We start from the raw sequence: 10,755 nt of genomic DNA, 5'->3' as shown, positions 1-10,755 counted from the left end.
CTTCCATCGTGATGTTCACTATGCAATCATAGGCATTTCACTAGCAACAATGACAAGGAGGTCTGGTATACAAAAAGTTCCAAATAGATGCTTTGGCTGTTGTATAGACTAGATAGAGATGTCAGAACATTAATCTATTGTACAAAGCAAAATGTAGTTGTACAGATATTCCAGTTCCATAATCCTTTTTATTAAATTATGTCTTGACCTTTTAATGATCTGGGAAGACACCCCAAAAAGCTTACAGGTAAGTTACTGCAAAGCTTTGCCTTATTTCTGTTCATGTGTTTTGCTAACCCTACTTAAGAGTGTTAAGGGTTTCTCCAATTTAGTATGAATGGTTTTCTATAGGCTGGTATCTGGTTGAAGCCTGGGTTTCAAGCAGGGTTGTCAAAATCTTAAGACCTCCAAAATGTGGAAATATGCTTGAGCATCACCTTTGATTAACTCACTCAGTAAATTATAAATTACTATTAAGCTGAGGGTTGAGATTTTCAATTAAAATTTGTAGTTGGTTGGTCTCTAACCCTACAAATGTAATAGACTTCTTAGCATCTGAAATTTTTTTCTAAAACTGAAGAATTATTGATTTATATGTTCTATAACTTACATACAGCCTGAAAACCAGGTGATGTCTAAAGGTACATGTAGCTCACAGACCTTAAAAAAAAAGCCTAGTCAACCAACTACAAGTTCTTGTTTGGGTTCTGAAGAAGAAAACATAAAGTAAATGTGTTTCATCTATGATTTAGTGGGTAAGGGATGGTGATCAAGGGAAGAAAAGCTATCTTTAGTCCATTTCTCCCATTCATACTCCTTTCCAATTATTTTAAGATGCCGGGGCTAGATATTTGCTTCTGACACCTGCCAAGGCAGACCCTAGCAGCTAGTGGTAAGAACAGTGATGTGAGGTGGCACCAACTGGGAGGCCTGGATATGTTGCTTTGACCTGACCCCAGCCTTTATAATCATCTGGGGAGTCGAGCAGAAGAGAGTGAGTCCAGGTTCTTTTTGCTTTATATTAAGTAAGAACAATACACAAATGCCCAGTTAATCCATAATCATTTATTCCAAAAGTAGCATACAGAAGTAGAATGTTAAGATAAACAAGTCTGTTGAAAAAATGGGGGGGGGGACTTTTTCTTCACAGCAGTACAGGTCTTCATTTGATTTGCTGAGCAAAGAAACAATTGAATCAATATTTTTAGAAAGCATTTGGCATTCATACTCACATAAGGCAGTAGCAGAAAATTAACATCCAACAATTAGTTACAAGTTGTATTAAATAATGTTTGTGAACCTGAAAATGGGATAAGTAAGTATTCTGCTTCAACATAGACGGCATTAGAAAAAATTATACTTGTACCACTGTTTTGGTTCAAAAAATATAGTTGGCACTATTGTATCATCAGATCAGTTCATTAAGTAAATTTGTGGGGAGGTTGTCTGCACATGTGCTAAAAGGTCAGTTACTTTTGGGCCTATTCTTGGACACATCCCTAGGTTTATCAGATGGTTTCATGTGGTCAGTAGGACTGTTTCAAGGGATATATGTCCATAACTTAAACATGTAGGTTTAATATTTAGGACCACTATCAACTCTACAAAATCATTCAACCTATATCTACAGGAGCCCTTACAGGTAAATATTGCTTGTCATGCAGATTATAAAAAGAATCTTGACTAAGTTTAGCTATTGTATATACAGAAGTTGCATAACATGAGCAGTATAAAGGAAGCACATGCCTCATCTGTGTCTGGTCTCATTCACTGATGCGTCAGTTTTCTAAGCAAGGAAACTAAATGAAGCCCTAAGGTCATTATTGCATGATGAGTCTAATATGTGATAATTCATATAACTTAAACTAGAGAAAATACAGTGAGGCAGGTATAAGCCATCTCTTTACTCACTGGAGGCATCCTGTGTGCACTCTGAAAGGGGCCTGCTGCCTCTCCCTTGATGTCACTGACTCCACTGCATCCTATTCAGCAACTAGAGCTCAGGAGCAAGCATCCAGTCTAAGCTCCAATGATTCTCACCATCATTTTATACATTTGCTTCATTTGTGCTACAGACGGGAAAACATCAGAACGCTGGATCACAGAGTCCGACCACCCAGGAGGTATAGTGTTAGGATTCCCTCTTTGTGTATGTGAGCAGTCTGTGTGTATTGGTTGGCAACGAGTGCATGCTGAATACATTTCTTAACGGAGGTACTGTATTAAAGGAACCTGGACCAAGTAATGGCCCTCTCAGCTCCTCCCAAAGTCCTCTATCTAAACAGGAGGGGGCTGAGATGTTGCCACTGCTTCTGAGTATAGCTTCTGTTGTAACGGGTTTGAAGTAAACCATTTTGGTGCCCTCAATTCTACATGAGAAGAATTGAGTTCAGATAGTAGTTGAAACCCACTAAACATTTCATCACCAAAAACTTGGATCTCCATAGACCAAGTTCTGTGTTTTTTGAGAAAAGGGTAGTTAAGACTGATCACCGAATTACTTACCTGCAGGGCCCGCCCCTTGGTCTCAATGGGGAGTGTAAATGCAGAAATGGCACACAGCACACAGACAGATGAAAAAAGACACAGGGCTCCCAAAAATGATGCACTCATTAGAACCTGCAAGTCACAAGAAAGGGACTGTTACTCAAAGGGTGCTTAGATGGGGGTGGGAGACATTTTCTGTACTGAATTTGTATAGAATTTCAGAAATAACTAAGTGGGTAGCGCCTTGGTGCTGCATGTTAAGGAACCAGCAGAAGTGCTGGCAGTCTATATTGCGCAGTTTGGTCCAACATCCTGCTAACGCACCTGGAAAAGCAACAAAGATAGCTAAGTGCCTTGGGCCCTGCCACCCACATGAGACCACTCCAGCAGGTATGCCTTTCCAACAGAAATAGTGAAATATGTAGAGATGTTTCAATATGACAATTTTTAAAATCAGCCAAAACTGAAATTTTATAAACCATTTGATCAGAAACTATCCAGTAGACTTACCATAAAATCTTTTTGCTTCAGACAAACTTGTATGGTCCTAACCTTCCCTGCCCTATAGTAGAGCTGTGTATTTTTTGTTTTGCATATTTTCATAGCATTAATCCTGATATTTTCTCTTTAAGTTTCATTCTAGCAGAGAAAGAATAAAACCTTCAGTGGCTGATTGCAGCACTTGGACACACTGTCCAGTGTTCCATTGTTTTGTGACAATAAAAATGTGAATTAACAAGAAAACACTTGTGCGCCCACTTATTGAAGTGGATCTTATACATCCTGACAAAAATTAGTGGAAAACAGTTGTCACATGTACATTTTCACAGCTACAATCCACAGATGTGGATCAAGACGGAATTAGTTTTCTGACATCTTTAAGCCTCACTTCCTTCAGTGCCATTTTGAAGAAAGAGTAATGTGCATAGAAGGAAATGTAGAATCCATAATGGATGGCATTGTGTTCTTTACAGCTAAGTGAAAAGTATGGAAAAACACCACATATGCTAATAGAAGCGAATTCATACAATATTACAGTGGTCTTGTTAGTGTAGGACAAATATAAAATTAAAATAGCAAGTTCCATTGTTTATGGCGCACGGCTAATTTGAAAGATCTATCTTTCCATCCCTGTGAATATATTACCTAGATGGTTGCAACAACCAAAACTGCAGGACCTTCTTTTGGGTCTCTTATGAAGTACTAAAATTCATAGGCCTCAAGCAGAAATAAGTAATTAGTTCTTCAAGTTATTATATATATTGTAATTATATATAATATATATACTTGAATGTGTATTTAATGTATATTATTACTATTATCACCCTTTTCCCCAAGAAATATGAATTATTTTGAACAGTATGTAGAAGAGTATGCCTGCACATAATTTTCTTACGCAATGAAAGGAATTACAGAGAACCACCTACTGCCTCTCCAAGTGCAACCGGAAGCTGGTGTCCTGTAGCTAAGCGGATTGGATTAATACCCCAGTCAACATCTTTGGCTAGTTGCAGTAGCCTCGGGCTGAAAGTGTACTTCAGTAGCAGTAAGCCAACAGCATGGGGCTTTTGTCTTTCACTGAATGTTGCTGGGCTGTTGGAGCTGACTGATATTGCAGTGCAGTATTAGTGACCAGAAGACCAATTATTTGTGCCTAACATAGTGGCCAGCAGAGGCTGATGAAATTCATTCTAAGCAACCATGAACATGGAAAATTAGGCTTGGAGCAGCAATACCACAATAGCAGCTTACCTGCAACAATCCCAAACTAGGCACATTCTTAATGCTGATAGCAGTATTCATAGGCTCAGAAAACAAATTGCTTAGAATTTCTAGAAGGACAATGGCAGCAAGGTCAGATGATGAAACTAGAAAAAATGCTTCCGTGCAAGTCAAATAAGGTGTCAAACCTACCACAGGGATGAACTAACATTCATAAATACCTGAAGAAATTGAAATACAGATTAACACTGGGGGCAGTTTAGTGCTTAAGGTCTGGAAAAGCAACAAGGGATGGCCTAAATTCTTGTGACCATGCACCTGCATGGTTGATCCAGAAGCAGCTGCTGGCTTCAGATCAGATCAACTCTACTGCTGTAGCCAAGTAGATTCCAGGATCTTAGTTGTTCTTCCTCCTCTCCATAAATCTCCTTCCAAAGATGGATAATGTTTAATAAAATAAACTTCAAAAGGACACAGATCCAATAGCATAATAACAGGCTTACCAGAGCGGGAGATCCTTGTGCTAAAAAGCAAGCAATTAGCAAAACTTAAAATGTGATGGAATGCATCCATAGCGGAATACAAAAGCACTTGGCTCAGTTACAGAGGTGAAAACAGATTCAGGATTAATAGTCCAGCTTCGGGACAGCATTACAGGAGAAAATACTCAATGTATTGGAGTGTAAGTGGGATTTCTGAGAGTCACAAAAGAATAAAAAGCACATTCAAAGAGCTCTTTTCAGAATTCCTTCCTGAATCTCCAGACATATCCAGGAACGAGTGGGTCAGAGGTGACCAATCAGAGTCAACGTAGTGAAGCATACCCCTAGACATACTCAAGTGCCCCAGATAGAACACAGTAATAGCAGACTAATTCCATTTTCAGTGTGTCAGAAATCAATATGGAACGAAAGTGTAGCCTGCTTCAGTCTTGAACTTCCATAGAAAATTCAACAGGTCCAGAACTTTGTCCAGAACAGATCACATGATAGGTCACAAAACTTCAAAAATCTCATTGACTACATTGCGAAAAACTGAATAAACAATGTTCAATCAGTAGCAAAATAGACTTTGGGAGCTATATAAATATTGGTAAATAATTGAACATGAACCAATTGATCAAGGAAAAGGAATTTAAAATGTAACAAATGAAAATAGACATACAACCTTTAATGATATATAGGATACGCTGGAAGAAGATGGCAATTTAAATTGACAATGACCAATGAATCCTTTGCTGATTCTGAATTTCAAGGGCATATAAAAACAAAAATTATACAAAATAAGCCTTTGCACACACAAAAACCAAACCACTCCTTCTTGGGAAAAATGAAAGTCTGAGATGAGAAGATGGAGAACATTTGACAACAGTGGCACGATCCTCCTAGGGATTCTTAGATCTGATATAGTAATCGCATCCTGGAAGATAAGATGTGATGCCTCAATTATTTGGACTTGTGTCATCAACACTGAATCCCTGCATGGACAAAATCTGTATGTGCTTTGCTACCTTTCAATTGTTTTAAATAAAACTTGCCAGAGCTGACACCGTGGCATTGTGCACAAAGTCTTGTATAACACTGATCTCCCAGAATGCATACCAATTCAAGTTCCAGATGTTCCACTTCTGTTCCGCATCCCCACTAATGCATCTGGGAAAGCGGCACAAGAGGTCCAAGAGTTTTGGATCCCCGAATCCAGGTGGGAGAACCAGAAGCAGCCCCTGGATCTGGACTGGCCCCACACCAGATGCTGTGACTGCTTTGGCAGTGCACCAGCAGATGCAACATAAACCTCTTACTGCCTTTCAAATAACTAAACATTCCAAATATAGAAATATCATGGACATGAAAAAATTTTTTAGAAGTTATAATTTTTATGAACAATTATGTGCGACCAGATTTGCCAGTCAAGAAGATATGGACAAACTCTTAAAACTTACCAGGACTGAAGAAACAGAATGCCTCAGCAGGTATTGAGATGGAGTTGTTAAAATCTCTACCATCAAAGAAAATCCCTGAAGGAACATGTCTTTACCGCTCAATTTCCTTGAACACTTATCAAAAAGTTACCAACAATTTGTCTTCAATTATGTTAAAATATATAAAAGCAGATTAATTCTTCAAGATACGTTCTCTGAGACCAGCATCAGTGCAATTAAGAACCAAATGTGTAACAGGAAGGAAATAAAGATAAGCAGCTTACACTGGGAAAGCAACAGGTTTTCAAAGTGCTTGGATGCCTGACCTTGAAGCTTCAAAAGACAGATGGATTTTTTAGGTTTCTAGCCCTGCCTTAGCCATTTGGGAAGCTCACCACCAGAAGGAGATTCAATCTCTGTGTCTTTTAAAAAAACTAAAGGCTACAGGTCAATAGTCTTGATGAATATAATGCAGAAATCTTCAAGATACCAGCAATCTGAATTCAATAGCATATTGGATTTTTTCCAGAGTCAAGAATGGCTCAGCATACACAAATCAACAAGCGTGATGCATTACGTTTACAGAATGAGGGGTAAAAGAATTTAACAGAATTAAGAAGTATGATCAGTTCCAATATATTTTCATGATAAAAACTGCAAGCCAGGTAAAGAATATATATATCTAAACACAACAAAAGTGAAATGCCAAACAATTGGATAATGCCATATATAATGGCAAAAGTTGAAGGTTTACCCAGATGCTGCAATTAGACAAGACAATTGGGGAGGAAGTGAAACTGATTTGCTTTGCAGATGACGGGGTCATATGTGTAGAAAAGGACCAAAGATATTACCAAAAAAAAACCCCTGGATACAAAATGTGCAAAATCAGTAGCAATGTTATATACCAATAGGAAATTACCTATAAAACAAAGCAGTCCCATTTCTAGAGGCTATTAAAACATCACAATAAAAATCAGAATAAAATTTTCTACAGTTTCTAGATATTACAACAGTGAAGACGAATTGGCAAACGAAGTTGAACAAAACACAGAAAGACAAAACGTTACTGATTCGTTGCAATCACTATCAAAATACCAATGACAGCTTTCATAGGATTAGAAGGAACACTATTAAAATTCTTTTTGTGCTACAAACGACCCCAAACATAAAACCCATGTATAGCAAATAGAACTCAAACCATTACTTTAAGATATTATGAAGTTGTAATAATTAAAATAAAATAGTATATTACCTTTAAAACATTTACCTAGAAAAATGGAATAGAGCGCCAAGAAGTAAGTTTCAGAAAGTTGCCAAGAACACATTGCAGTAAATACAGTTTTCAGTAAATTGTACTGGAGAAATTGGATATTTTCATGCTTCTGCATGAAATTACATAATCTTGTAAAAAGGTTAAAATGAATTAAGGGTTGCATATATAACTTGAAATAATGAAACGGACACTACAAGAAATCAAATCAAAATCAGAATGAAAGCATTGCATTGGGCCAAAGCGCTTGTACACAGAAAGGAATCAATCATCAGATTACAACCTAAAGCGTCAAAGTATTTGTAAACTATACCTCCAATAACGGTTCAATAACCAAAATGAATGAGGAAGATAGCTCAATAGCACAAATCCCCTAATCGTTTAAAATGTGCAGTACATCTATCTAAATAGCTATTTTCAAATGAAGGCATGCAAATAATCAACAACTGACATATTGTTCAATGTAATTCTCTGAGCAAAGGCAAGTCACAATGAGTCACCACTTAGAATGTGAAGGAAAAATCCCTGCACACTGTGTTGGGAAGGTCAATAGTCTTTTTAAAAATCTGGTAATTTCTCAAATTTAATATAGAACTAGGCTATGGATCCAGCATTCTTTCTTGGTTATACAGCCAAGAGACAGAAACTCCCATATTAGCCAAAAAGTGAGAATAATCCACATTTCCATCAACTGGTGAATGGTTAATGAAGATGTGATATATTTACACAATAGGATTTGATGTAGTTATTACATGAGATCATCATGAATATCATGGTTGATAATTAAGGCCATTATGTAAAATGTAATGATCCAACTACTTTATAATCCCATAAATGGGATCTGAAAACACTGATCCTAGGCAAGTGTGCTTTGCATGCTGATTAAGATGCTGCATGTGTTTGCCTACATCCAATATCAAAGTGCTGTGATGGAGTTTCACTTCCAATTCCAGCTTCCTGTGAATTACACAGAAGGAGGTAGCAGGTCTGAATACTTAAGATTCAGATTGAATTTGCACCTTGGCTTCATCATAGCCCAGCCCTGATTATGCTGGACATTTTGGGGGACTAAATTCACTGATGGGAAGATCACTCCCTGCCTTTTGAATATGTAATTTTACGTAAGATGCCTTTATTTAATTCCAGTTGAAAAATCTGACCTCACAATAGTTGAGATACTGTTTACCTCAAGCTGGGAAGATTAGAAGGAAGACAATTGGGAAATGTTACGTAACAGGGAGTAGGACAGGTGTAACGCAGTTTTCCCATTGCACAAGAAAGTGGCTTTAGGCAATGCTGATGCACTGTAAATTAGAGTTGCAATAAAGGATTTTGAATGTTTTTACCATCTTTAAAAAAAAATGACAGAGACCCCTATACTGTGTCATAGTAAGCTAAGCCACTGCCCGCAGTGCCAGCATCCCATATGGATACCAGTTCAAGTCCAATGGCCATAAGTTGCAGTGGAGGATATCCCAAGTGCTGGGGCTCCTGTTCTCATATGGGAGATCTAGAAAAATTTCCTGGCTCTTATCTTTATACTGACCCAGCTCCAGCCATGATGCACATTTGGGGAATGAGCCAGCAGGTGTAATACCTGTTTCTCCTCCATCTGTGACTCTGCTCTGCCTTTCAAATAAAAATTTAAGAAAAATAAATTGGACATTATAACGTTTCTGCATGTAATGGAAGTTTAAATGGTAAGTCATAAAAATGTACAATTTTTAAAGGTGTATTTGAAAGAGTGACAGAGGAGGCATGGAGGGAATGGACAAGGGAGTCAAAAGATTCTGATCCTACTCCTTCACTCCGTAAACGGCGTTACCAGTCAGGTCGGAACCAGATCGAAGCAGGAATCCAAGTCGTGTGGCCATGTCCTGCTGCTTTCCCAGGCACACTAGCAGAGAGCTAGATCAAAAGTGAAGAACCGAAATGAAAACTGACGCTCCAACCTTGGATTCCAGCGTTGCCAAGGGGTAGCTTAACTACGCCATTATGCTGGCTCCCACGTCTGAATTTTGTGTATTAGTTATTGCTTTAACTTGCATCAGCAAAGAAACATCCTCGCAAAATGTTTCAATGCTCACTATGTGGCAGAAAACTTAGTAGGTGTCAGCAACATAAAAGAACTGAAACTTCACAGTACATAATGAAAAATTTTTGTAGATTTTTCAAATCCATGGATAGTTTTACTATACATTTTCTATGGATTTTTGAAACTATAAATATAAAATTTTATTAAAGATAAAAATTGGCAAAGTATGCATACACTTTGGGACTTTAAGGGCTTAAATTTTACTTGGAGAAAGAGGCAATAACATTCTGATAAATGATATAAAAACGTTCACAGTGCCATGATGGCTCAAAAGGAGACTACTCTAAAGCGAAGTCATCAGAAAAGGCTTCCCGAGTAAGTAATGAATTATGGCTAACTAGAGAATAGGATGGGGAAGGAAGATTCCAGAGTGAGGGAATAGCAGGTGAGGAAGCTCCAGGAAGAAGTAATTATAGCATTTCTAATAAACTACAGGAACACAATTATTTCTAGCTGAGCAAATGGGGAGAAAGGTAAAAGATGGGGCCGGTCATGGCTATGTTCCAAATTCCTATGTTGAAGCTGAAGCCCTAACTTCCCGTGAGAGGAGACCTTTGGGTAATTCAGGTGACGATAGTGGGGCTTTTCATGGGCTCAGTGTTCGTGCAAGAGGACAGGATACCAGAACTTTCTCCTCATGAGGTTGACACAGCAAGGCAGCAGTAACTTGGAAGCCAAGAACCCTCACCAGAACTCAAGCTGCTGGCATGCTCAGCATAGCATTTCAGCCCATGCAGTCATGCAGTCTGCTCAAACTACACAAGCTATAGTGATTAGTCACAGCAGCCCAAACTAAAGCATGGCCTCACTGTGAAAATCATAAGAATTCTGGGTTTCATCCATGAGGAGAAGAAACGATTATACGCATGGGAATAACATCTTCACAAATACAGGGAAGGAAAGAAGCTGAGGGAGCAATGTGGGGACATGAGCAGGATCAGGCAGCAAAGTGATGGTAGTTTGAACCTGAGTGCTGCCACAGGTAGAATAGGCGATCTGGTGAACAATTCAATGTGTATTAGGAAGTGAAAAACCTATAGTTTGCAGACTGACTACAGGAAAGAGGACAACTTCTAGGCCAACACGTGGTGCCATTCACTAATGGAAGGAATTGGATTTGGGGAGAAATAACCAGGAGTTCGGCTGCATACGTGCTAAATACTTTCAAGACATTCAAATCCCAGAGTTGGGAGATAATTGGGAGTTCAGAAGCAAAACTTGCCTAAAGAGATAAGCTAGAGAAAGATGAGCATCTAA

The 10,755-nt window shown here is 38.3% G+C and overlaps 1 protein-coding gene across 3 annotated transcripts in view; it reads right to left on the bottom strand.

Moving 5' to 3' along the window:
* Window positions 1-258: 258 nt before the first annotated feature.
* The window catches only part of SVOPL (SVOP like), a 42,838-nt gene continuing 32,341 nt past the window's right edge, over window positions 259-10,755 (bottom strand). For 2 of the 3 annotated variants that reach the window (XM_041002385.1, XM_041002386.1), the window contains 3 exons: window positions 2,506-2,619; window positions 1,157-1,174; window positions 259-269 (listed from right to left, as the gene is read on the bottom strand). In XM_041002385.1, coding sequence (XP_040858319.1) covers window positions 1,163-1,174; window positions 2,506-2,619 — 126 coding nt within the window. In that variant the 3' untranslated portion in view covers window positions 259-269; window positions 1,157-1,162. Of the gene's footprint in view, window positions 270-1,048; window positions 1,175-2,505; window positions 2,620-10,755 lie in introns of those variants that run through there. The other variant, XM_041002384.1, reaches the window with a different exon arrangement.

This window comes from Ochotona curzoniae, unplaced genomic scaffold, assembly GCF_017591425.1.
Source record: "Ochotona curzoniae isolate NIBS_2020 unplaced genomic scaffold, NIBS_Ocur_1.0 scaffold_2476, whole genome shotgun sequence".
In the NCBI taxonomy this organism is placed as follows: Eukaryota; Metazoa; Chordata; class Mammalia; order Lagomorpha; family Ochotonidae; genus Ochotona; species Ochotona curzoniae.
Note: the sequence above shows the minus strand (reverse complement) of the source record. Positions and strands in the feature narration are given on the sequence as shown.